Consider the following 15433-nt stretch of genomic DNA (forward strand, 5'->3'; position numbering starts at 1 on the left):
CACCCCCCTCCATCCATGCCCCCTCCCTCCCTCCATGCCCCTTCCCTCCCTCACACACACACACACACAATCAGCTTAAGTGTCTATCGACAAATGCCTCTGACAACTGGTAACTAACACAGTCTTCCATTGCACATACCTTTGACACAAAACAGGCCAAGTGTCTATTTAACAAGAGCTTTTGACACCTAGTAGCTAACTAATTCACACTGTTGAAAGTTCTGCAGAAGAGAGTAACGAAAGGAATACTGGGACACTTGGAGAGAAAATTCTTTACAGAAAACTAACAAGGATTTAGGGATGGAAAATCCTATCTGCTGGAAATCTAAGAGGGATTTACAGAGATAAAAAACAAGAAATGGAGAACTTGGTAGATTGCATCTTCTCGGACTGCAGGAAAGTATTTGATATAGTATCACATCAGTGATTAACTCAGAGATCAGAGTTTTCCCGTGCATCAAGGGCTACTTAAATAGCAAAAGTCAGACAGCAACAGTAAGGTATGAGACATCAGAATGGGAGAGTAATAAGTGGGGTTCCACAAGGATCACTGTTAGGATCGCTACTGTTCCTAATACGTGAATGACCTACCAGAGGTCACTGAGTCCTATGAGTAACTGTTTGCTGACAATATAAACTAACGGAAAAAATTAAGAACAGGAGAGGATTGTGATACAACCCAGGGATACCTAAACACGCTGCACAGGTGGTCAAACAAATGACTCAAGTTCAATCCAACTGAATACAGAGTCATGCAATTTTGAGAAGATAAGGGCAGACCAGACAAAGAGATGAGCACGGGCAGAGATAAACAGCAAATATCAGAGAGTGAAATGAGCCTGGGGTGAACATAATACCAAGCACATCACCAGGATCACACACAAACCATGTTATGTCAGTGGCATATGAAAGATTAGGAAACCTTAGAAGAGCATTCAGGAAATTAAACACAGGATTCTTCAGAACTCTTTATATGATCCATATTAGGACAACCACTAAGTATGACTCCAACATGGATCCCATACCTGATCAGGCACATGTAGAAACTCAAAAAGTCCAAAGGTCTGCAACTAGACTAGTACCAGATCTAACTGGAATGCACTATGATGGAAGACAGGGAACCAAACCTGCTGGGTTCAATAAACCTTGATAAGAGGCAAGATGACCAGCAATAAGCAAATTAAAAACTGAAGGGACACATCTGGCAGCAAGAAAACCAAACACTATACATACAGTGTGAGGACAGGCTGGGCTGTTGCAGTCATGTAACCGAACATTTTGAATTAATGACTTGAGGCCAACCTGACTTTTCTAGCCAACTGGTGCATGAGCACTGGTTCACTAATGACTTTTGGCTCCTTTTTTTAATCATGAAAAGATTAAACATTTGCTTGACAGTGCTTACCAGTGACAATTCTCTCAGATTGTGGCCACATTTACTAGTTCCTGGCTTTATAAGCCACATCGTATTTACTCTTAAAACTGTATATGAAGTTGGCTTCCACAAAAACCTCATCCCCTCTGGTAACCATCCTTATACTCACGAAGCATTTTCCAAAGACACATGAGTAAACACTAGGACATATTTATTAGAAAATGTTTCAGTCCTGGGACCTTGATCTATCAATTACCAAGGTTTATACCAAGCATTTTTCAACATTCCTGATATTCATCTGTATCTTTAGCTTCTACGAATGCCCTCCCACTCCTGTACCTCTAAATACAAACAATCTATCCTTGTCTATACACAAATAACACACACATTGGAGACTGAAACTTATGATGTTTCAGTACAACTTAGACTATTAAAGAGTCACACAGAAGAGCATGAAGGGAAGGGAGCCAGAATATATACGAGAGGAAGACGGGGGGTATGGGACTGGTAGAACAAAAGGAGAGAGTAGTAGTAGTACTGGTGGTGGTGAAAAGTAATTATTAGTAGTAGTGGTGGTAGATAGTTATTAGTAGAAGTAGTGGTAGTTAGCAGAAGCTTTTGTATGTGTCGATTCCATGCAGGTACTGCAAATTGTAAAATATGTTTGATTCTCTGTTAAAAGCGTCTAAACACAGTTCTAAAATATACTATCTTCAAATGCACTATCAATGTTATGCAACTGATAGGCATTTCTTCAACAGCAACTAGGTGCAACAGTTCACTTTCCACTTCCTGTTCCTCATATTAATACAGTACTCACAATGCCTGCACATGCACCAACAGCTTGAGTGACCAAGTTGTCAAGCAGGGGGTCTAATACAAATAAGGGATTTGCTTGTAAACCCAGCAAGACAGTATTGTACATAAAAGTCTTACACGTAGCATTAAAGTGTCTTATTTCTTCCACACTGTCAGCATTCACAAACTATTCCAGTTCCAGGAGGCCTTGTCTGTAACTCAACTGTAGGAATGATGTCTCCCAGAACTATTAAAAAGGAATTCAAATACTGAAACAGCAAACAAAAAAATGTAACACAGAAAAAAAAGGGCTACAAAACTGCTTAAAAATGAGCACAGGTGAGATAATCTACACAGAGAGATTACTAACATGAGCAGACACTAAAACATTTAAAGGGAAGAAGCCCATAGAGAACAAAAAGCTGTTCAAAAAACAGCAAAAATCCTTAAATATTTCTACACTTACACAAAACCCAAATAAAAACCACCCTCAAGAACTGCCCCACTACTCACAGGAGGTTCATGCTTCAATGATGAAAAAAAAAATTCTAAAATTTTGACAGATCAGAATGAATCAATGTTCAGGCAACCAATAAATGACAGATGAACTCATCAGATAGTTTTTTCATTAGTTCCATCCACCCTACAAATTATATATCTCACATAAATACAAATCTCCCAGCATTTAAAATGGAAATAAAAAAAACATGCTCACACATGCAGCACCTGAGCCTGATTCATTGGGGTCTATAGAGTAAAACATCATTAGCACAAGCAATTACTATTCTTTGAAGAAAGAGCCTGGATCTAGGTGAAATCCCACAGGCCTTAAACAGTGCAGACATAGTTCCTCTGCATAAAGGAGGCAGTAGAGCTCTGGCAAACAACCACAGACCTCTAGCACAAACAACACACATCATAAAAATCTTGAAATGGTGGTGAGATGTCAAATTACGAATTTTATATTAAAAACATAACCTATACAACCCAAATCAACATACAGCAAGAAGATCATGCTTGTCACAACTACTAAATCATTATAACAAAATTACGGAGGCTTTGGAAGAAACCCAAAAAGCAAATGCAGTCTATGCTCAGCAAATTGCATTATCCCATGTGGACTCCCAAGTTATAAACTGAAACAGGAAATGATCATCAAGCAGGGCAGAACCAAGAGTTTTTCAGTTGTTATTCAAAAATCATGTTATGTGAATGTTTGTTAAGATGAGATCAACTGCATTTTGTCTTTTCATTAACAAAACTATCAGTTACTTAATGCTATGCAAGTCCTAAACTTGGGGAATGCATATAATCAGGTAGACAGTCAATGAGAAGGCTCCTCATATGCACATTTTTATTTTTTTAACACACTGGCCGTCTCCCACCTGGACAGGGTGACCCCCCCCCCAAAAAAAAAAAAAAAACTTTCACCATCATTCACATCATCACTCTCTTTACAGAGGCGTCCAGATACGACATTTTATATGTCACTAAACAGAAAATATCCCAAACCCCTCCTTTAAAGGGCAGGCATTGTACTTCCCACCTCCAGGACTCAAGTCCAGCAAACCGGTTTCCCTGAATCCCTTCACAAAATATTACCCTGCTCACACTCCAACAGCTCGTCAAGTCCCAAAAACCGTTCGTCTCCACTCGCTCTTTATCTAGCATGCTCACACATGCCTGCTGTATGTCCAAGCCCCTGGTACAAAAAATCTCTCTTACCCCCTTCCTCCATCCATTCCTAGGATGACCCTTACCCCTCCTTCCCTCCACTACAGATTTATACACCCTCCAAGTCATCTTATGGTGCTCCATTCTCTCTAAATGACCAAACCACCTCAACAACCCCTCATCAGCCCTCTGAATAATAATTTTAGTAACTCCACACCTCCTCCTAATTTTCACACTTTGAATTCTCTGCACAATATTTACATCACACACTGCACTTAGATACAACATCTCCACTTTCTCCAGCCTCCTTTTCACTGCAACATTTACAACCCATGCTTCACAAACATGTAAGTGTGATGGTACCGCTATACTCTCATACCTTTCCTTCTTTGCCTCCATGGATAATATTCTTTGTCTCCACAGATATCTCAATGCACCACCCACCTTTTTTCTTTCATCAATTCTATGATTTTTCTCATGCTTTATAAACCCATCTGCCAACAAGTCTACTCCCAAATATCTGAACACATTCACTTCTTCCATACTCCCTCCCTACAATCTGATTTTCAATTTTCTTTACCAAACTCATTAGATACCCACATCACCTTACTCTTATCTATGTTCACTTTCAACTTTCTTCCTTTACACAACCACATATAATAAAAAATCATCACAAGTTACTTGGTAATAAGAGAATGAACAAGAACTTTACACTTACCTTACTGGTTGAAGAACTAGAGGTATGATATGGTACCTCTATATTTACCCATACATAGTAAAAAATATAAAGTTACTTTGCAATAAGAGAGGGAACAAGAACCCTGCACTTACCTTATCGGAGTCTGTATTGGATGAGGAATAAGAGGCGAGAGAGTTACGATCAGTATTCTCTGCACTCTCGTCTATTGACTCTTCCATGTCTCTGCACACAGAAAAATGTAAACTGCTAATATTCCAACAATTCATATTCCAAAATTAATTCAGTGTATGACTGAAATTTAAGTGCATGTGTTCAGCGATTATTACAATTATTAACACTTTAATACAAGTTAATGGTTTTTATATTTCTGAGGATAATTCTATTAATTTTCTTAAATAAAATGTGGTACATGACCATTCTAAAATACAGTGGCCTCATAAAATGCGTGGGTTAGGTTCCTGAAATTAGCATTACTTATGAAATAGCAACTTACAGAGTGAATAACATATGTATAAAATAGGGCTGCTTTAGGTAGTAGGTTGGTAGACAGTAACTGCCCAGGGAGGTACTACTGTCCTCCTAAGTGAGTGTAAAACGGAAGCCTGCACTTGTTTTACATGCTGGCAGGATTGCGGGTGTCTTTTTTCTGTCTCATAAACATGCAAGATTTCAGGTATGTCTTACTACCTCTATTTACACTTAGGTCACACTACACATGAATGTACAAGGATATATATACACACTCCTCTGGGTTTTCTTCTATTTTTCTTACTAGTCCTTGTTCTTCTTTATTTCCTCTTATCTCCATGGGGAAGTGGAATAGAATTCTTCCTCCGTAAGCCATGCGTGTCGTAAGAGGCAACTAAAATGCCGGAAATAAGGGGGCTAGTAACCCCTTCTGTATAAAATACTAAATTTAAAAAAGCAAACTTTTATTTTTCTTCATGGGTCACCCTGCCTCGGTGGGATATGGCCAGTTTGTTGACAAATGATGTGCTATTCCGTGTAAATCGAGAGATGTGTCTCTGACCAGTATTCCTACCTAAATAATGTACAGTGGTCCCCCGGTATTCGATGGCATTGGTATCCGTTAAATCCGGTATTCGATACATTTTAACGCAAAAATTTTGCCTCGCCACTCATTAAAAAACCCGCCACACGCAATTCTTCTGAGATGTGTCCACGTGTGGCCTGAACTGCCCTGTGCGTGCCAGTGTTTACAAGCCAGCCAGTGTGCTCGCATCTAAGGATACATTCGGTACATTCCACATTATCACAGTGTTTTTGGTGCTTGTTTCTGCAAAATAAGTCACCATGGGCCCCAAGAAAGCTTCTAGTGCCAACCCTGTGGTAAAAAGGGTGAGAATTAGTATGGAAATTAAGAAAGATTTTGAAGGGTTTGTGGCTAACCCTGAGAAGCCTATGCCAGTTGTGGAATCCATTGTGCCTACTTCAAATATTAAGGAAATGTGTGCACAGTGGGTTAAACTGCAAACCTTTATGGATGAAAATCACCCTAACACAGCTATTGCAAGCCGTGCTGGTGACTATTACAATGACAATGTTGTGGCCCATTTTAGACAAATCGTAAAGGAACGGGAGGTACAGAGCTCTATGGACAGATTTGTTGTGCGACAGAGGTCCAGTGACTCTCAAGCTTGTCCTAATGGCATTAAAAGAAGAAGGGAAGTAACCCGGAAAAGGACTTGCTACCTCAAGTCCTAATGGAAGGGGATTCCCCTTCTAAACAATAAGTTCGACACTCTCCCCTCCTCCCATCCCATCAATCATCACCAGATCTTCATTAAAGGTAAGTGTCATGTATTCTATTGTTAGTAGAGTACTACAAACTGTGCATGTCTTCTTCAGTTTGTGTGCATTAAACTTAATATTTCATGTGGTAAAAATTTTTTTTCATACTTTTGGGTGTCTTGCACGGATTAATTTGATTTCCATTATTTCTGATGGGGAAAATTAATTCACCTTTCAATAATTTTGGTATACGATGAGCTCTCAGGAACGGATTAACATCGAATACTGGGGGTCCACTGTACAAGTATATTAGAGGTGATTTTCTCTATTCTGTTTATTCAAAATAGAGTACACTACTGTATAAACATTTAAAAATATACCAGAAATGTTATAAATGGTGCAAAGGTGACATTAAAACAATATCAAAGATGGCTGACACAAACCCACTACCATTATAGTATGCTCTTTACTTAGCAATGAATTCGTTTAATGACATGGTACATGTGCGGGTTATTTGTGTATCGTTCCAGTCACGGTATTGTGCCTTTTTGTTATTTATTTAATGACATGGTCTTAGGAACGGAACTCTGTCGTTAAGTGAGGAGAGGCTGTACAGATATTTTTCTTCTTTCTATAGATATTATGGACACTTAAAAAGTACATTATGTCAATTTAATGTTTGATAACTCAATAAAGTCAAACATTGCAATTGTGCATGTATATTTTTGGGTAATATTCAGTTCATATACATGTATATATATACACACCCATCTGAGATGTCTTCTATTTTCTTAATAGTTTCTTGTTCTTATTTATTTCCTTTCATCTCCATAGGAAAGTGGAATAGAATCCTTCCTCCATAAACGATGGGTGTTGTAAAAGCTAACTAAGATGCTGGGAGCAAGGGGCTAGTAACCCCTTCTCTGTATAAATTACTAAAAATAAGAATGGAGGGGTAGGGATACTTACAGTTAGGTGGGAAATATGAACTGTAGCATTGGCATGCCTCTGGCAAGACAGTGATACAGTGACTTATGGTGAAAGTGTTTCTGTTTTAGGTCACCCTACCTCAACGGGAGATGGTCAGTAAAAAAAAAAAGTTCACTTCTTAGTCTGAGTTATCTGATAATTTATTCCTTAAAATGTACAATATTAGCTATTTAACTAGCTAATAATAAAAATTTTTAATTAAAGTATCAAAATGTTTATTCAAATATTTAATTATTCATACAACTCTCCACTGTTTTGTGTTAGATAACTAAGCAATCGTTATATTCAAACCACATACTGAACTCAGACATTTCCAATGCCTCCAACCTCCATCTTATTCTATATTAGTCATAATTCTTCTAGATTCTGTGTGATTCCTGACATTCCTCTGACATATACCATGGACAGTTATAGACCTAAATATCTTAGCCATTACTAAATGCATTAAACTGTAATCTGTACCACTCTTACTCTATTTTTGGAATATATTAGAAATTTTCCTAATGAAAATATTTCATGGAATGAATCTTGTACACACTTTTTTTTTTTTTTTTTTTTTAACAAGTCGGCCGTCTCCCACCGAGGCAAGGTGACACACTTGTACACACTATGAAGGGTAATAACATGAATTACCTGCTGACACGGTTCTGCTTGGGAGTTTTAGCTGGGGATTTGGCTAGTGAGAAAGGTAAGGCAGAACTCAAGTATGTCTCTTGGAGCACTTCTCTGAGCTTTCTCACCCAAGTTTGTTTCACTTCTAGGGTGTTTGCTCGCAAAATCATCTGCAAAAATATAAATGGTAAATCTTAGATTACGATATAAATATGCTATACAAAGTAGTGTGCAAAATATTGATATTGTTGCATTTATGCATAGTGAGATAATGATCATCATCCTACTTATAGTCAAAACTTACCTTACAAAATATACAGTGTCACTCACCTTGCCATCACTAACTCCTGTTCGTGCAGTCCATACAGCAAATTTACATTCATCACCTTCAATGTGTTCAGTGACTCCAAGTTCAGAAGTAACAAGACGATTCTTATATGCATATTTGGTCTTGTTACCACTGGGATCCCGCACTTCTTTACAAAACACCAGATACAGATCAAACAAGAATATGTGCCGGTCACGACCCTTTCTGATTAGTTGCCGTGGATCCCAAACCTAGAATAATAATATAAAAAAATATGTAATATTTCTTCTTATTATTCTTTTTAGTAATCTTTACAGGAAAAGGGGTTACTAGCCCATTGTTCCCAGCATTTTAGTTGACTTTTACAACACGCATGGCTTACGAAGGAAAGATTCTTATTCCACTTCCCCATGGATATAAAAGGAAAAGTAATAAGACTTGTTGAAAAAAAAAAAAAAATGTAAAATTTCCTGAAATTTTGCACTACTGTATGTTGCTAGATACAACAGTTTAGATATCCCTCCAAACTGCCAATATCCCAATCCCTTCCTTTAAAGTGTAGATTGGTGTGCAGTTGTCAGCATAGTTGCTGATCCGCTACATGTGCAGGGTGGCCCAAAAAGAAAAACGAAAGTTTCTCTTTTTAAATTTAGCAATTTATACATTAGAGGTTACTAGCCCCTTGCTCCCAGCATTTTCTTCTCCTCTTACAACATGCATGGCTTACAGTGGAATAATTCTGTTCGACTTCCCTATGGAGAAAAGAAACACTTCTTCTTTCAACAAACCAGTTGTATCCTACTGAAGCAGGGTGCCCCCCCCAAAAAAGTTTCTCTTTTTAATTAACTTTAGTATTGTATACAGGACAAGGGGTTATAAGAAACACTTGTCTGATAAATACATAGGCCTACTCAAATACGTACAAAAATTTATAACCATTCTTAGTAAGTGAATTGCCCAAATATTAGAAACCTAAATGATTTAAACTATGGCAGAAAAGCACACAAATTAAATGCCTTAAATTTTTTAATAAGAATAAATAAAAAAGTAGTGTAAGTTTTCTAACCTGGAAAGTATCTTGAAGAATAACCTCTCCCAGAGAGTCAGGAGGAACATCACAGCCATCAAGCATGGACAAGTGAAGAGCATCATTGGCTTTCTTGGGAACATTTTGCATCACCTCCAAGCCATCCTTAATTTCTCCCTGATTTTCATCCTCACAACATGAGAGAAGTTCTTTTAATAACAACTGGTATTTGGTAATACGTTGCACTGGCTTGATCAGGTAGGCTGGGATGGGATGCTCCACATTGTGCTTGCGCTGAACCTCTTCATAGAAGGTACCAGAATGACTGACTAGCACACGATTTGACTCTGGTTGAGCCTTACAGTACGTAACATAAACATCAAACTCGGTAGCCCACGTCACGAAACAATGTCCAACATCTTCGGGCATACTCTGATACTTTTCAATCTCTCTAAGAAAAATGTCCTTATGGAATTGCAAAATGTCCTCTATGTTACAAAATATAATACTATCTTTCCCCTGCAGCCCAGATGGGGCAGAAGGCTGTCGAGTTTCATAAAGGTAAGTTCTTGTACACACTTCTAGATCTTTAACATAAATTCTTTCAGTCTGAAGTAACTCTCTCATGATTAGTTCTTTCTTTCGAGCAGATTTACGTTTTTCCTCACTAATTTCTTTGTTGGCCACTTCTGCTACTGACACCACTGCCCCAACTTTATTTTCTAGAGATGGGTCACTATGGCGATCTAAAGAGAGTGAAGCTTTGCTATCCTCACTCTGAATGCCTAAACGACTTTCCAATTGCATACGATACCTATCCATGCGCCCTGAGAAGTTTTTATAAGCCAAATCAACTCTTGCTACCCAATCTTTGATAGCAGCAGCATGAGCATGGCCTTTCTCAACTAAGGAATCTGCCAAAAGCAATAATAATTTCACTCGTTCTCTAGTGTCTTTAGCTGTACCTTTGAATTCATTATGCTCTTTCAATAGTTTTTCAGTTTCCTCTTTGGTATCACCCAGATTAGTATGCGTGGAAAGGTACATTTCACCAGTTTCCATAATCCAATCTAAAGCTTGCTTGGCAGATCCCTCAAAAAGAACAAACTGCTGACACTGGTCAAGTTTTTTCTTCTTCTGTGTCCAGTGGTCAAGCACTTTATTTTCTTGTGCCATGAGATTGTCTAAAATACCCCTAACTTTGGTTTCTGGTCCTCTAAGCCCTACATCACCTTTCAAATTATAATAGTTCTGAGATCGATTAGAATATTTCAAAAACGTCTCGGCAGTACGTCTGGCAAGAGTACAGGCTTTCAAAAATCCTTCTTTTTGTTCTTGGTGTTTATTGATCAAAAGAGAAATTGAAGCTGCTCGATCTGACCCTACTTGACTTCCTTGTTGCTGTTGTTCTTGTTTCTGTGGTGGTTGTTGTGATGGCTGCTGTTCCCCTTGAGTGGATGTAGCACCTGGGGCTGCAACATCCTTTTGACACCAATCTTCTTCTCGCTTATAGTCACGTTCCAGGCTTTCCAACACAGAACACACTTGTTCTGCTGTTTTGAAGAATGTAATTGATGCTTGGACTAATTTGTACCTGAAATTTATTTGGCACAAGATAAACAATTACTTACAAGATTAAATGTTTTTTACTAAAAATGGTCATTAACACACTGGGTAACTTAATAAATGAGTTTATTTTGAGGCCTAGAGGGAGGCATAGTCTGAAAAATACTAAAAACTATGAGCCTGAAGTAAAAATGCCATTTCATCATCATTACCCTGTTTGTCATTTCATGGAGTGAGAATGCATTACACCCAGAAAGTGCAATAAAAAGATTAAAATTACTGAGTGCAATATGTGAACTCAGTAACATGAAGAGAAATTTACTGTGTCAGTATCTCAGCTGTTTCAATGACTACATGTAAAGTACTCCCTGTAAAATGTCATGACAAACATGACAATCACTGAACAGTTTTGACTTGGTTGTGCTTTTTATCATTTCTTAATTTTATCACAGACATAATATGAAGCCTACTGTATAATGAAGAATGCCAAAGGAAAGTGAATTATGATTACAAGACAAGTAGAGACAGTAGCAAATTATGATTACATGACAAGAAGAGACAGTAGTGAATTATGATTACAAGACAAGAAGAGACAGTAGCGAATTATGATTACATGACAAGAAGAGAGAATAAGAAAAAGAACTTCTCATAATCAGAAAATTCATAGTTTGTGCTTATACTAAATTTATGCAATATGATGTGGACAACAAACTATGTTACTATGATAATTCAAAGATGATACTAAGTAAGACAAACTCTCACCATTATCTGAATATCAGAGAATGCACGTAAAATATCATTTACAAATATTGTGGCGTGGTTACAAATGTATTGGGATCAGAGAGGAGATAACCACTAAATACAAACAATTTATATTATAAAAATACAATGGAGTTAATTCATTTCTGTTAATGCAAAATTAAGAGGACCAAGAGATATGTCTCATCTCCTGCAAACCTAAATAGGTACAGTAATTATAAATAGGAAAGAGAAAATGAACTAGCATCAAGCCTCAACTATCTGGAGAAAGCCTAAGCAGAAACAATGTCTAAACCTAATTCTTGTAAATTGGCACGAGCATTAGGATTATGCAACAATCGAATCTGCTTTTTAAGTAACGCTATAGGGAGCAAACTTCACTAAGTATCCTACATGCAGCAGAAAATTCTATAATACTCTTAGTTCATAATCATAACTAATTCTTCAAATATTAGTACGCTAAAGTTCCTTAAATAGAATGACAGTAAATGCTATGCTTAACAACTCATTTACTAACAAATGAGTAATATTTTTTTATTTAGATTGTTCTTACCTGTCTTCAGCACAAGTCACAAGTTTCTCCCATCTCTTGGTGACATTAGACTCTATCTCCATAACCTGCTCCGGACTATAGTGCTTTGCCATTAGTAATGCAGAAGAGCGTTGCCGGATTTGAACCACAGCTGCGTGAGTTTTTTCTATTGCAACCTAAACAGGGGCAAGATATAAATAAAACAATGTTAAGGACAAAATTTCTAAAAAGGTAAAAGGCATTTTTTATTACAAGCAATAAAAGTAAATGATATATTAAATAATCAGTTAAAATTGTACGTTAGGTCATTCATCAATTCTATGATTCATCTCATCTCTCACTGGCCCATCCATCAGCAAGTCCTATCTCAAATATCTGAACACATTCACTTCATACTCCCTCCTTAGAATCTGATACCCAATCTTTCATTACCCAAGTTCTTTGTTACCCTCATCACACTGCTCTTTCCTATGTTTATACTTAATCTCTTTCTTTTACATACCCTTCCAAATTTGTCAACCAACCTTTGCAACTTCTCTTCAGAATCTGCCAAACACACACTGTCATCATCAAAAAACAACTGTAACAACTCTCATTTTGTATAAGGTTCTGCATATTTTAATCCCACACCCCTCCCCAACACCCTAGCATTCACTTCTTTTACAACCCCATCTATAAGTATGTTAAACAGCCATGGTGACCTCACGCATCCCTGTCTAAGGCCTATTTTTACTTGAAAATAAGCTCCCTCTCCAATACATACCTTAACATGAGCCTATCTTCATAAAAACCCTTTTGTGACTCTCTGATCATGGGTTCTAACTCCACCCATGGTTTTTTATTATTATTATTAACACACTGGCCGATTCCCACCAAGGCAGGGTGGCCCCAAAAAGAAAAACTTTCACCATCATTCACTCCATCACTGTCTTGCCAGAAGGGTGCTTTACACTACAGTTTTTAAACTGCAACATTAACACCCCTCCTTCAGAGTGCAGGCACTGTACTTCCCATCTCCAGGACTCAAGTCCGGCCTGCCGGTTTCCCTGAATCCCTTCATAAATGTTACTTTGCTCACACTCCAACAGCACGTCAAGTATTAAAAACCATTTGTCTCCATTCACCTCTATCAAACACGCTCATGCATGCCCGCTGGAAGTCCAAGCCCCTCGCACACAAAACCTCCTTTACCCCCTCCCTCCAACCTTTCCTAGGCCGACCCCTACCCCGCCTTCCTTCCACTACAGACTGATACACTCTTGAAGTCATTCTGTTTCGCTCCATTCTCTCTACATGTCCGAACCACCTCAACAACCCTTCCTCAGCCCTCTGGACAACAGTTTTGGTAATCCCGCACCTCCTCCTAAATTCCAAACTACGAATTCTCTGCATTATATTCACACCACACATTGCCCTCAGACATGACATCTCCACTACCTCCAGCCTTCTCCTCGCTGCAACATTCATCACCCATGCTTCACACTCATACAGGAGCGTTGGTAAAACTATACTATCATACATTCCCCTCTTTGCTTCCAAGGACAAAGTTCTTTGTCTCCACAGACTCCTAAGTGCACCGCTCACCCTTTTCCCCTCATCAATTCTATGATTCACCTAATCTTTCATAGACCCATCCGCTGACACGTCCACTCCCAAATATCTGAATACATTCACCTCCTCCATACTCTCTCCCTCCAATCTGATATCCAATCTTTCATCACTTAATCTTTTTGTTATCCTCATAACCTTACTCTTTCCTGTATTCACTTTCAATTTTCTTCTTTTACATACCCTACCAAATTCATCCACCAACCTCTGAAACTTCTCTTCAGAATCACCCAAGAGCACAGTGTCATCAGCAAAGAGCAACTGTGACAACTCCCACTTTATGTGTGATTCTTTATCTTTTAACTCTACACCTCTTGCCAAGACCCTCGCATTTACTTCTCTTACAACCCCATCTATAAATATATTGAACCACAGTGACATCACACATCCTTGTCTAAGGCCTACTTTTACTGGGAAATAATCTCCCTCTTTCCTACATACTCTAACTTGAGCCTCACTATCCTCGTAAAAACTCTTCACTGCTTTCAGTAACTTACCTCCTATACTATACATCTGCAACATCTGCCACATTGCCCCCCTATCCACCCTGTCATATGCCTTTTCCAAATCCATAAATGCCACAAAAACCTCTTTAGCCTTATCTAAATACTGTTCACTTATATGTTTCACTGTAAACACCTGGTCCACACACCCCCTACCTTTCCTAAAGCCTCCTTGTTCATCTGCTATCCTATTCTCCGTCTTACTCTTAATTCTTTCAATAATAACTCTACCATACACTTTACCAGGTATACTCAACAGACTTTTTTTTTTTTTTTTCAACAAGTCGGCCGTCTCCCACCAAGGCAGGGTGACCCAAAAAAGAAAGAAAATCCCCAAAAAGAAAATACTTTCATCATCATTCAACACTTTCACCACACTCACACATTATCACTGTTTTGCAGAGGTGCTCAGAATGCAACAGTTTAGAAGCATACACATATAAAGATACACAACATATCCCTCCAAACTGCCAATATCCCAAACCCCTCCTTTAAAGTGCAGGCATTGTACTTCCCATTTCCAGGACTCAAGTCCGACTATATGAAAATAACCGGTTTCCCTGAATCCCTTCACTAAATATTACCCTGCTCACACTCCAATAGATCGTCAGGTCCCAAGTACCATTCGTCTCCATTCACTCCTATCTAACACGCTCATGCACGCTTGCTGGAAGTCCAAGCCCCTTGCCCACAAAACCTCCTTTACCCCCTCTCTCCAACCCTTTCGAGGACGACCCCTACCCCGCCTTCCTTCCCCTATAGATTTATATGCTTTCCATGTCATTCTACTTTGATCCATTCTCTCTAAATGACCAAACCACCTCAACAACCCCTCTTCTGCTCTCTGACTAATACTTTTATTAACTCCACACCTTTTCCTAATTTCCACACTCCGAATTTTCTGCATAATATTTACACCACACATTGCCCTTAAACAGGACATCTCCACTGCCTCCAACCGTCTCCTCGCTGCTGCATTTACCACCCAAGCTTCACACCCATATAAGAGTGTTGGTACTACTATACTTTCATACATTCCCTTCTTTGCCTCCACGCACACTCACCTTTTTTCCCTCATCAATTCTATGATTAACCTCATCCTTCATAAATCCATCCGCTGACACGTCAACTCCCAAGTATCTGAAAACATTCACTTCTTCCATACTCCTCCTCCCCAATTTGATATCCAATTTTTCTTCATCTAAATCATTTGATACCCTCATCACCTTA

At 38.5% G+C, this 15433-nt stretch overlaps 1 protein-coding gene across 14 annotated transcripts in view; it reads right to left on the reverse strand.

Annotated features, from left to right (window-relative positions):
- trio (trio Rho guanine nucleotide exchange factor) overlaps positions 1 to 15433 on the reverse strand; it is an 810995-nt gene that overhangs the window by 498505 nt on the left and 297057 nt on the right. For all 14 annotated transcript variants that reach the window (XM_070095516.1, XM_070095520.1, XM_070095522.1 and 11 more), the window contains 5 exons: positions 12114 to 12268; positions 9275 to 10829; positions 8232 to 8459; positions 7923 to 8071; positions 4679 to 4769 (listed from right to left, as the gene is read on the reverse strand). In XM_070095516.1, the coding sequence (XP_069951617.1) occupies positions 4679 to 4769; positions 7923 to 8071; positions 8232 to 8459; positions 9275 to 10829; positions 12114 to 12268 (2178 nt within the window). The remainder of the gene's footprint in view (positions 1 to 4678; positions 4770 to 7922; positions 8072 to 8231; positions 8460 to 9274; positions 10830 to 12113; positions 12269 to 15433) is intronic.

This window comes from Cherax quadricarinatus, chromosome 50, assembly GCF_038502225.1.
Source record: "Cherax quadricarinatus isolate ZL_2023a chromosome 50, ASM3850222v1, whole genome shotgun sequence".
Lineage (NCBI taxonomy): Eukaryota > Metazoa > Arthropoda > Malacostraca > Decapoda > Parastacidae > Cherax > Cherax quadricarinatus.